Source organism: Bombina bombina, chromosome 5 (assembly GCF_027579735.1).
Source record: "Bombina bombina isolate aBomBom1 chromosome 5, aBomBom1.pri, whole genome shotgun sequence".
In the NCBI taxonomy this organism is placed as follows: Eukaryota; Metazoa; Chordata; class Amphibia; order Anura; family Bombinatoridae; genus Bombina; species Bombina bombina.
In genome coordinates this window covers 206,677,388-206,689,579 of record NC_069503.1, presented here as the reverse complement: position 1 = coordinate 206,689,579, position 12,192 = coordinate 206,677,388, and the positions used below count along the sequence as shown (strand labels likewise).

At 41.1% G+C, this 12,192-nt stretch overlaps 1 protein-coding gene across 1 annotated transcript in view; it reads right to left on the bottom strand.

Annotated features, from left to right (window-relative positions):
* Positions 1-12,192, bottom strand: part of WDR37 (WD repeat domain 37) — a gene marked incomplete in the record, with an annotated part of 556,897 nt that overhangs the window by 385,387 nt on the left and 159,318 nt on the right. The window contains 1 exon segment of the mRNA XM_053713841.1: positions 11,172-11,268. Coding sequence (XP_053569816.1) covers positions 11,172-11,268 — 97 coding nt within the window.

The following is a 12,192-nucleotide window of genomic DNA, read 5'->3' as shown; positions in this document are numbered from 1 at the left end:
CAGGTTTTCTGGCTTGGACCAGAGTATCTATCACTGAATCTGAAAACCCACGCTTGGATAAAATCAAACGTTCAATTTCCAAGCAGTCAGCTGCAGAGAAACTAGATTTGGATGTTCGAATGGACCTTGTACTAGAAGATCCTGTCTCAAAGGTAGCTTCCATGGTGGAGCCGATGACATATTCACCAGGTCTGCATACCAAGTCCTGCGCGGCCACGCAGGAGCTATCAGAATCACTGAGGCCTTCTCCTGTTTGATCCTGGCTACAAGCCTGGGAAGGAGAGGGAACGGTGGAAACGCATAAGCTAGGTTGAACGACCAAGGCGCCACTAATGCATCCACTAGAGTCGCCTTGGGATCCCTGGATCTGGACCCGTAGCAAGGAACCTTGAAGTTCTGACGAGACGCCATCAGATCCATGTCTGGAATGCCAAATAATTGAGTCAACTGGGCAAACACCTCCGGGTGGAGTTCCCACTCCCCCGGATGGAAAGTCTGACGACTCAGATAATCTGCCTCCCAGTTGTCTACTCCTGGGATGTGGATTGCAGATAGGTGGCAGGAGTGATCCTCCGCCCATTTGATGATTTTGGATACCTCTCTCATCGCCAAGGAACTCCTTGTTCCCCCCTGATGTTTGATGTAAGCTACAGTCGTCATGTTGTCTGACTGGAATCTTATGAATCCGGCCTTCGCTAGTTGAGGCCAAGCCTGGAGAGCATTGAATATCGCTCTCAGTTCCAGGATGTTTATCGGGAGAAGAGACTCTTCCCGAGACCATAGACCCTGAGCTTTCAGAGAATCCCAGACCGCGCCCCAGCCTAATAGACTGGCGTCGGTCATCACGATGACCCACTTTGGTCTGCGGAAACTCATTCCCTGAGACAGGTGTTCCTGGGACAACCACCAACGGAGTGAGTCTCTGGTCATCTGGTCTACTTGAATCTTTGGAGACAAGTCTGTATAGTCCCCATTCCACTGCTTGAGCATGCACAGTCGTAATGGTCTTAGATGAATTCGAGCAAAAGGAACTATGTCCATTGCTGCAACCATCAACCCTACTACTTCCATGCACTGAGCTATGGAAGGCTGCAGAATAGAGTGAAGAACTTGACAAGCGTTTAGAAGCTTTGACTTTCTGACTTCTGTCAGGAAGATCTTCATTTCTAAAGAATCTATTATTGTTCCCAAAAAGGGAACTCTTGTCGACGGAGACAGGGAACTCTTTTCTACGTTCCTTTAAATCCACGGTAGTCATAAATTGACCCTCCTGGATTGTAGGTAAAATTGTTTGAATGGTTTCCATTTTGAACGATGGAACTCTGAGAAATTTGTTTAGAATTTTTAAATCCAGAATTGGTCCGAAAGTTCCCTCTTTTTTGGGAACTACAAACAGATTTGAGTAAAACCCCTGACCTTTTTCCACAGTTGGAACTGGGTGTATCACTCCCATCTTTAACAGGTCTTCTACACAATGTAAGAATGCCTGTCTCTTTATTTGGTTTGAAGATAAGTGAGACATGTGGAACCTTCCCCTTGGGGGTAGTTCCTTGAATTCTAGAAGATAACCCTGAGAGACTATTTCTAGTGCCCAGGGATCCTGAACATCTCTTGCCCAAGCCTGAGCAAAGAGAGAGTCTGCCCCCTACTAGATCCGGTCCCGGATCGGGGGCTACCCCTTCATGCTGTCTTGGTAGCAGCAGTAGGCTTCTTGGCCTGTTTACCCTTGTTCCAGCCTTGCATTGGTTTCCAAGCTGGTTTAGTCTGGGAAGCGTTACCCTCTTGTCTAGAGGCTGCAGAGTTGGAAGCCGGTCCGTTCCTGAAATTGCGAAAGGAACGAAAATTGGACTTATTCTTAGCCTTGAAAGGTCTATCTTGTGGGAGGGCATGGCCCTTTCCCCCAGTGATGTCTGAAATAATCTCTTTCAATTCTGGCCCAAAAAGGGTCTTACCTTTGAAAGGGATATTAAGCAATTTTGTCTTGGAAGATACATCCGCCGACCAAGACTTTAGCCAGAGCGCTCTGCGCGCCACAATTGCAAACCCAGAATTTTTCGCCGCTAACCTCGCTAGCTGCAAAGCGGCGTCCAAAATAAATGAATTAGCTAACTTAAGTGCGTGAATTCTGTCCATGACTTCCTCATACGGAGTCTCCCTACTGAGCGACTTTTCCAGTTCCTCGAACCAGAACCACGCCGCTGTAGTGACAGGAATAATGCACGAAATAGGTTGAAGGAGGTAACCTTGCTGTACAAAAATCTTTTTAAGCAAACCCTCCAATTTTTTATCCATAGGATCTTTGAAAGCACAATTGTCCTCAAGGGGAATGGTCGTGCGTTTGGCTAGTGTAGAAACCGCCCCCTCGACCTTACGGACTGTTTGCCATAAGTCCTTCCTGGGGTCGACCATAGGGAACAATTTTTTAAATATAGGAGGAGGGACAAAAGGTATGCCTGGCTTCTCCCACTCCTTATTCACTATGTCCGCCACCCTTTTAGGTATTGGAAAGGCATCAGGGTGCACCGGGACCTCTAGGAACTTGTCCATCTTGCACAATTTTTCTGGGATGACCAGATTGTCACAATCATCCAGAGTAGATAGCACCTCCTTAAGTAATGCGCGGAGATGCTCTAATTTAAATTTAAATGTCACAACATCATGTTCTGCCTGCTGAGAAATTCTTCCTGTATCAGAAATTTCTCCATCTGACAAACCCTCCCTCACTGCCACTTCAGATTGGTGTGAGGGTATAACAGAAAAATTATCATCAGCGCCCTCCTGCTCTACAGTGTTTAAAACAGAGAAATCGCGCTTTCTCTGAAATGCTGGCATTTTGGATAAAATATTAGCTATGGAGTTATCCATTACTGCCGTCAATTGTTGCATAGTAACAAGCATTGGCGCGCTAGAAGTACTAGGGGTCGCCTGCGCGGGCATAACTGGTATAGACACAGAAGGAGATGATGTAGAACTATCTCTACTTCCTTCATCTGAGGAATCATCCTGGGCAACCTTACTATTTGTGACAGTACTGTCCTTACTATGTTTGGACGCTATGGCACAATTATCACATATATTTGAAGGGGGAACCACATTGGCTTCCATACATACAGAACATGATCTATCTGAAGGTACAGACATGTTAAACAGGCTTAAACTGGTTAAAAAAGTACAAAAACCGTTTTTAAACAAAACCGTTACTGTCTCTTTAAGTGTTAAACAGGGCACACTTTATTACTGAATATGTGAAAAACTATGAAGGAATTATCCAATCTTTACCAAATTTTCACCACAGTGTCTTAATGCATTCAAAGTATTGCACCCCAATTTTCAAGCTGTTAACCCTTAAAATGTGGAAACCGGAGCCGTTTGCAATTTTAACCCCACTACAGTCCCAGCCACAGCCTTTGTTGCGACTTTACCAATCCCAGGGGGGTATACGATACCAATTCAAGCCTTCTAGGAACGTTTTCAGTGGATACCAGACCCTCACACATGCAGCTGCATGCACTGTACTCAAAAGTAACTGCGCAATAATGGCACGAAAATGAGGCTCTGCCTACTATAGTGAAAGGCCCTTCCTGACTGGGAAGGTGTCTTAACTAGTGCCTGGCAATAAAAACGTTCCCCAAACAATAAAAGTGTGAAAATTAATTCAAACTTTCCAAATATAACTCAAATAAACAATCGATTTAGCCCTTAAGAGTGTCCACCAGTTAATAGCCCATAATAAGCCCTTTATTCTTTCTAAGTCTAAGAAAATGGCTTACCGATCCCCATGAGGGAAAAATGACAGCCTTCCAGCATTACACAGTCTTGTTAGAAAATGGCTAGTCATACCTTGAGCAGAAAAGTCTGCAAACTGTTCTCCCCAACTGAAGTTCTCTCATCTCAACAGTCCTGTGTGGGAACAGCAATCGATTTTAGTTACTGCTGCTAAAATCATACTCCTCTTTTAAACAGAACTCTTCATCTCTTTCTGTTTCAGAGTAAATAGTACATACCAGCACTATTTTAAAATAACAAACTCTTGATAGAAGAATAAAAAACTACAACTAAACACCACATACTCTTCACCATCTCCGTGGAGATGCTACTTGTTCAGAGCGGCAAAGAGAATGACTGGGGGGGCGGAGCCTGGGAGGGACTATATGGACAGCTTTTGCTGTGCTCTTTGCCATTTCCTGTTGGGGAAGAGAATATTCCCACAAGTTATGGATGACGCCGTGGACCGGACACACCAATGTTGGAGAAATATAGTGCATGTAAGCCAGGCTGGATGTCAAAGTCACCAGCTGACTAAACCAGGTTATTCTTTCTGGCAAATATAAAAGCCACACTTTAGAATCCTTGGAAATCAAGCATAGAAGTACATCTCTTAGTGTAGACTGTACTGTTATATAGTGACAAGCTCAAGAAATCCCAAGTGGGTACCTCACAATGTTGTACAGGAGTAATAGTGCATAAAGGAACGTTGGACATTCTAGTCTCCAGCTGACTTTTTACTAAGGTACACTCTTCTGTAGGGAGTTCCAGATTGCAGGTAAAAATGAACTAACGAGTTTCTCAGCTCTCAACAGGCCTGATGAAACAGCCTGTTGAGAGCTGAAAAACATTGCATAATATTTTATTGCAATTTTTACTAAAGTTTTAATTTAGTTAACATTAACTTAGATAGCTCATTTATTATTTTCTCCTTCCATTTTGGTTTTTACCTGCAATAAGGAACTTCAACAGAAAAGTGTACCTGAGGAGAAAGTCAGCTGAATACCAGGATATCCAGCATGCCTTCATGAACTAATACTCGTATAGTGCCAACATGATATAACAGTACAGTCTACACTATGAGATGCCGTTCTATGCTTGATTACCAGGGATTCTAACGGGAGACTTTTATATTCACCAGAAAGAACAACCTAGTTCAGTCAGCTGGTGACTGACATACAGCCTGCCTTACATGCACAATTGTTTTGGTAGTGCCACCCTGATTGTGAGTTCTCCAACTATGACTGCAAAGCAGTTGAAATAGATTGTGTGTGCATCACAGCAAGATGAATAGAGGGTGCCTGCACCAGAAAAGCATAAAGAGCTACATAGATTCCCTGAGTTCACAGTACAGTCAATAATGCTTATAGAGCCTTGGTAAAAACTCTGGGTGCCATAAAAAATGGAAGTGTTACAAAATAATTATGCCTGTTTAGGATGGAAAATCTGAGAAAGCGGACATAGTAATATGTAAACAAGCATCTTTTAAGTTGATGGTAGACAAATTGAGTCTCCTGCACTAATGGAAGTATAGTGTGAATTGTCTACATCTAGTTTTTAGGTCCAAGATAAGCCAAAAAGTACCTTCCTTCTTTGGTATACTATAAAGAGATTGGACTAAAATCCCTGATTCATTTCTAAAGCAGGAACTGGAGCAATTATTGCCATTGTTTCCAAGTCATTCACACAAGGCAAAAGGTTTTGGCCTTTAATGGATCTCAAGGAACTTGAGACTTGATAACTACTCCTTGAGGAGGTTTTGATTGAAAGTTTATTCAATACCCCTGAGAAATGATTTCCAACACCCAAGGATCCTTAATAGACCTCTACAAAGCCTCCAGAAAAGATTCAATCTGTCCCTTACCAGAAACTGGTTGTGAATAGGGACAAAACGCTTTTGCAGACTTTGAGGTGGGAGGGAATTTCTTGGGTTTGCTAGGCTTTGTTCCAGGCAGTACTGAGTTTACAATAAGTTTTAGGGAAACCCCATCTCTAGCCAGAGGAATTTTTTTTGATTCTTGAATTGCTGAAAGAAACAAATGTCCTGCATATCTATTTTTTAACCATAGGTTTTTGATCTTGTGGCAAAAATGCTCCCTTGCCTCTAGTTATTGTGGCAATAATTGCATCTGGTCCTGGTCCAAACAGGAACTCTTCCAGAGTGACTTCCCCAGAAATGAGCTTCAAAAGGGTTTGACACTAGACTGCAGTAGCTGCAGCTACACTGACAGGTAGTCTAAACATAAGCTGGATTGTTTTCTTTGTTTCACTTTTAACTTTCTTGGATGACAATATACATTTATCTGTCTGCAGCAGAGGAATTAATTTGACTCTTGTTTTTATTGTATATAGTGGCTGCTTAATTGTATGTTGTACAATTTGGATTTGTATTGTTAAAGTTTTTATTCATTTTCAATAAAATGTACTATATTTATTTCACATACTTGTATATCTGTTTTATTTAACGTAAGTTGCATAAATAAAAAGAGAGAAGCGCTCAATCTGAGAACTAATAATAGCATAATAGCTTGTTCTATGGCTAGCTACCACCCAAGAAGCAGCCTCCCTTTGCTCAACATGTGCCTTTCACAGAGAAGAACTTTCCTGAAGCATACAAGTCTGATCCTGACTTCACAGTACAATCCAGCCCCGAAATACCAGGCAATCCCTCTCTGAACGAGAGAAACAGCAAAACCCCAAATGTACATTTCGGCCTATTGTGGGCCTCGTCAGTGAGGTGCAGCCATATCCCTCTAGGCAAACTGAGCAACGGGTCCACATCTGGATTTCTGCATCAAATTTAGGGAGACTTCCTCAAGTGTCATAATTTGTATAACAAAAAAGAGAGAAGCTCTCAACCTGGGCACGAACAATAAAATAATAGCTCGTTCTATAGCTAGTTATCACCCAAGAAGCAGCCTATTTTTGCTCAACATGTGCCTTTCACAGAGAAGAACTTTCCTGAAGCATATCAGTCTGATCATGACTTCACAGTACAGTCCAGCCCAGAAATACCAAGAAAAGAAAGAGAGGCAATCCCTCTCTGAACGAGAGAAACAGCAAAACCCCAGATGTACGTTTCGGCCTATTGTGGGCCTCGTCAGTAAGGTGCAGTCATATCCCTCTAGGCACACTGAGCAATAGGTCCACGTCTGGGGTTTTGCCATTTCTCTTGTTCAGAGAGGGATTGCCTGGTATTTCGGGGCTGGACTGCACTGTGAAGTCAGGATCAGACTGATATGCTACAGGAAAGTTCTTCTCTGTGAAAGGCACATGTTCAGCAAAAAGAGGCTGCTTCTTGGGTGGTAACTAGCTATAGAACGAGCTATTATGTATTGTTCGTTCCCAGGTTGAGCACTTCTCTCAATTTATTTAACATAAGACTTGCCTTCGTGGGTGCCTACATTTGTTGTTTGTATTCTAAACATAAAGCCTGCCAGCTGGAAGGATCTTCTGTGAAAGCCTTCAAGCTTTCTGTCCATGGGATCTTTAAGAGAGGTTCCATCCTCTAAAGGAATTGTAGCCCACCTAACAAGAGTGGATATTGCTCCAATAAACTGGTAATGGTATGGTAATTTACCATACTTCTAATTTTGCAGAAGGGAGAGGAAACATTGTTTAATTTTATGGACAGAATAAAAGGAATACACAGTTTGTTCCATTCCTTATTTATTAGATCAGAAAAAGAAGAAATTCATTGGGAAAGTAAATGGCTGTCTGGAGACTGTTTTAAAGAATGTATTTATCTTTTTATCTTGTTGCTTGTCTGTAGCAAGAGAATCATCTGCTTCCAAAGCAACTAGAACCTACTGTAGCAGAGTGTGCATTTGCTCAGTCATAAAATAAAAAAAAAACACATTGTCTGCCACGGTGGTAGGATCCTTCTGAAAATTCGTCATCAGAAGAGGAATCTTGGGGTTTAAATGTACCCCTTTCCTTTTTGTGGTGTTTAGAAGGGTTCCTCCTAAGGAATGTCTCTGATGAGCTAAAGTCCAGTAAAGGCTAATTTTCTGCCCCTTGCATGCATCTGTGTTTAACTGCTGAGGCATTGCGTCCATCAATTCAGTAATGGCAGAGTAAATATATTCTTTAAATTTTGGAGATAGCTCCACAGAAACCCTCTCTGAACACTCTAAGGGCAGAGTTGCAAAACTCTGTCAACATAGTAAAGAGAGATGCGGATTATCTGAAATATATATAAGCACAGAAGCAGTATAAAGGAATACAGGTTGTTAATCCAAGTGAGGACCAATAGATCGTAATTGCACAGTGGAAAACGGATAGTCCCTGTTAGGAAATACAGTAAGCGCTATAAAACAAAAAAAAAACTATCAAACACTAATGGCTACATAAAAGAATTAAACAGCAAATTAAGGGTTAAATATTCTATTCCCAACTATTTAGGTAAGCTTTAATATGCTCAGAAAGCAACACCTCTAATGGTCCTGAGAGCTTTTACTGACACGACCTAGACGGCTACCACACTGAAGAAGCAGGAATAGAGGATGACAGGAAGGAAGGCTAAAAGCATATCAAAATGAATAACTCTTAGCGCACTAGCCCTACTGGTGAGCACTAAGACCGAATCCCGGTGTCAAAACCCAGGATTTGTGAGAAGGTGAGTAAAGAGCTGTATTAAAGTTTTTTTCTTAACACTGGTCACTCTACATTAAATAGACAGTAACACATTTTTTTTAAAGTTTAATAGTGCATAAAAGTTCCTTAAAAATGTCTGGTGTGTGTATTTCCCCAGGCTATGTGACTGTGTACATGTTCATGTTAAAAGCCAGTGGGCTATGAAGGTGCACTGGAAAAAATGGTTAGCACATTCTCTTATTGTGCTTACTCAGCTGCAGATGATGGGTTTCAATAGACGGACCCATCTTAGGCAGTTCAAGCACAGTGCCAAGGATATCACAAGGCGCAGATCTATCTGCATTACACCTGGGAGGTCTGCAATATCTCACAAGGAACAGCACACTGTAGACCAGGGGTTTGGCAGAAAAATTTGCATTTCACCAAAGAGGTCTGTGGCATCTTCACACTGGGAAAACTTTTTCACTGCCTGACAAACTCCCGTCTTCCCATCATTCCTTCATAGTGGGAAATTGGGTCTCAGCTCTGTTAGAGAACCCCCTATCAACAACATGTGGATCAGCACTTCCGAACTCACCTCACTCCAACTTGGAGGCAAAAATTTGACTGAGTGATTCTAAGGTTGAAGGGATTAAAACTCTGGTAAGTGGGGGGTTGTTTTTCCTCCTCCTAGAAGACTAGAGAGTAATCCCACATGCAATGTCTTGTGGACACTTAGTATTTTATCAAAGAAATATATACTCTCCAAAACATCAGATCATCAATAAGAAAAATAAATATTGCACACCACCAAAGAATGTACTTATTAACTGCAACTTCTCCTTGGTTAACCCTTATTGGTGCTTAAAGAGACACTAAACCTATTATCAAATGTTCTTCATTCTCTTGGTATCTTTATTTGAAATGCAAGAATGTAAGTTTAGATGCCGGCCAATTTTTAGTGAATAACCTGGATTGTTCTTGCTGATTGGTGGAAAAATTCACCCACCAATAATCAAGTGCTGTCCAGTGTCTGAACCAAATAGCAGCTTAGATGCCTTCTTTTTCAAATAAAGATAGCAAGAGAACGAAGAAAATTGATAATAGGAATAAAATAGAAACTTGCTTAAAATGGCACGCTCTATCTGAATTACGAAAGAAAACATTTAGGTTCAGTGTCCCTTTAAATAGGTCACCATGACAGGAATCATAGGAAATGAAATACCTGCAAATCAGTAGTGGTGATAAAGAGATAAATAGCTTTATTTATTTGTATTAATATTTAGTTTTTATGATAAATGATTTTATTTTTTAAAGTTCTTAAACAACAATATCAGAAAATGATCAAAGAGAAGGCTAAGACTTCCGGTGGGGGCGGAGCTGTTAGACACGCTGTTGCTGCACAGCTCGGGTGCTCTGGAGAATAGGAGCAAGAAAATCTCCCCCAGCATCTACTTGCCTGCGTGACCCAGAATCGCTGCGGTCCGTTGCAGGCTAACAGGCGGCGTCTACGCCTGTGCAGAGGAAGCCCTGGTACTGGCGGTAAAGCCCGGCGGTGGATACCGCAATCACCGCAGAGGAGCCCTGCAGAGTGGAGAAGAGGGGCGTCAAAGGCGGGTAAGCTGGATCTTTGCCCGTGAAGCGGTCGGACTCACTGTTTGGAATAGCCGCTGGTAGGAGGGGGTAGTTTGTCCGTTGAGAGATCGGCGGGCAGCGCTCCCTCCTCGCAGTGAAGAGTGTCTCACCTGGTTGACTGAAGGTGTGAGGAGACGCCGACTTTCCCCTTTGCAGTTTTTCCCAGGCGGACTGCCAAAAGTTTATTAGCTGCTGGTAAGGCATACCTAGCCTATGGGCATATACTCCCTTTACACTGCTGCATCTTGTGCTTTGGGGATTGAGATATGCATTTAAGCTGAGGCACTGACTTTCTTTGTTAAAGGGGTTTGGACCTGAAGTGAGCCAGTGACAAGAAACCCTCATTGATTACCTATATTGCACTTGCTACCTTAGGCCTATTCCCACCTGAGTCTCTGGGCAATATCTGGGGGAAGTGCTTTACAAGAATGAATATGGGGTATTCTGGTACCTGATGATACAGCTGGTTATACCTATTACTGCCCTTATTAATGCATGAAAGTGAATCCTGAGATATAAGGAGAATCAGCACTCTACTTGACTTTTGCTTTGGTTGCGGTAACGTTGTTTTACTTGATCTCGTCTGAGTCATTTGGAGGCCTTTTGTGCAGCATTCTTGTTGCAGGACTTTGGTATCCTCTGACTCTCTGTTCCCCACTTTACCTGTTCTGTGGATTGTATGTTTATTTGCAGACCAAGAGTAAGAAGAAGAAAGAGGAGATAGGAGGGGAGAGGCTGGAGAGGAGAAGGAGGAGAAAAAAAAAGATTTAAATGTCTATCAAAGGACTGCTTAATGTTGGCTAATGTAAATGGATGTTTGCATGTTTTTTTCAGTATAGATTTTCCTAGGGGTCTTTACTTCTCTTCCTGTTTAGATCAGTGTCCAGCTTGAGAGATAATACATTATTCTGTCAAAAATATATTGGTGAAAATTTCCTTAGAGAAAGGGGTTTACTCCATACTAATATCTATCTGCATACTATAATTATTGAATTGCACAGGTGTTCGCTTTCCATAACCATAATTGTTAAAGCCTACAGGCCCTAATATCACTGTTAACCTATTCTCTACACATAGGTTAAAAAGTCACACAAAAAAAAAAAAAAAAAAAAAGAGAAGGCTAAAAAGACTTCCAATCAGTAGACAAATGTATTATAAACAAACAGATACACATGCTGCTTTATTGTAATACTCACATTCCAGGTTCTCAATGTAAAGATTCTCAAATTCTCTTTCTATCTGGCCAAAAAGTTCCAACAGTGTACTGCGAACAGACGCTGGCAGCTTAGAATCCTATGTTACATAAAAAGAGAACATAGAGAAGGCGCTATTACTGTTCTGAATAATCAGTTCCTTAAAGGGACACTAAACCCACATTTTTTCTTTCATGATTCAGATAGAGAATACAATTTTAAACAACTTTCCAATTTACTTCTATTATATAATTTGCTTCATTTTTTAGATATCCTTTGTTGAAGAAAGAACAATGCACATGGGAGAGCCAATCACACAAGGCATTTATGTGCAGCAACCAATCAGCAGCTACTGAGCCTATCTAGATATGCTTTTCAGCAAAGAATATCAAGAGAATTAAGCAAATTAGATAATAGAAGTAAATTAGAAAGTTGTTTAAAACTGCATGCCGTTTCTAAATTATGAAAGAAAATTTTTGGGTTTAATGTCCCTTTAAACATTGTAAAATTTAATTTACTCCTATTATCAATTTTTCTTCGTTCTCTTGCTATCTTTATTTGAAAAAGAAGGCATCTAAGTTTGTTTTTTTGGTTCAGTACTCTGGACAGCAGTTTTTTATTGGTGGATGAATTTATCCACCAATCAGCAAGGACAACCCAGGTTGTTCACCAAAAATGGGCCGGCATCTAAACTTGCATTCTTGCATTTCAAATAAAGATACCAAGAGAATGAAGTAAATTTGTTAATAGGAGTGAATTAGAAAATTGCTTAAAATTTCATGCTCTATCTGAATCACAAAAGAAAAACTTTGGGTTCAGTGTCCCTTTAAGAACTTATAATAAACAAGGACATGTCAATGATCCATAAATTAGCAGAATTAGTAACTATTAATATTTTTCTTTAACGGATACATAAGTGCAAAAATAAAAAAAATCTCTGTGTTAGAGCATTATGATTGCACTATTGCTTGCATGTAATTGTGTGTTTAACCCTTGAAAAGTCAGCTCCAGAAAAGCAATGCAC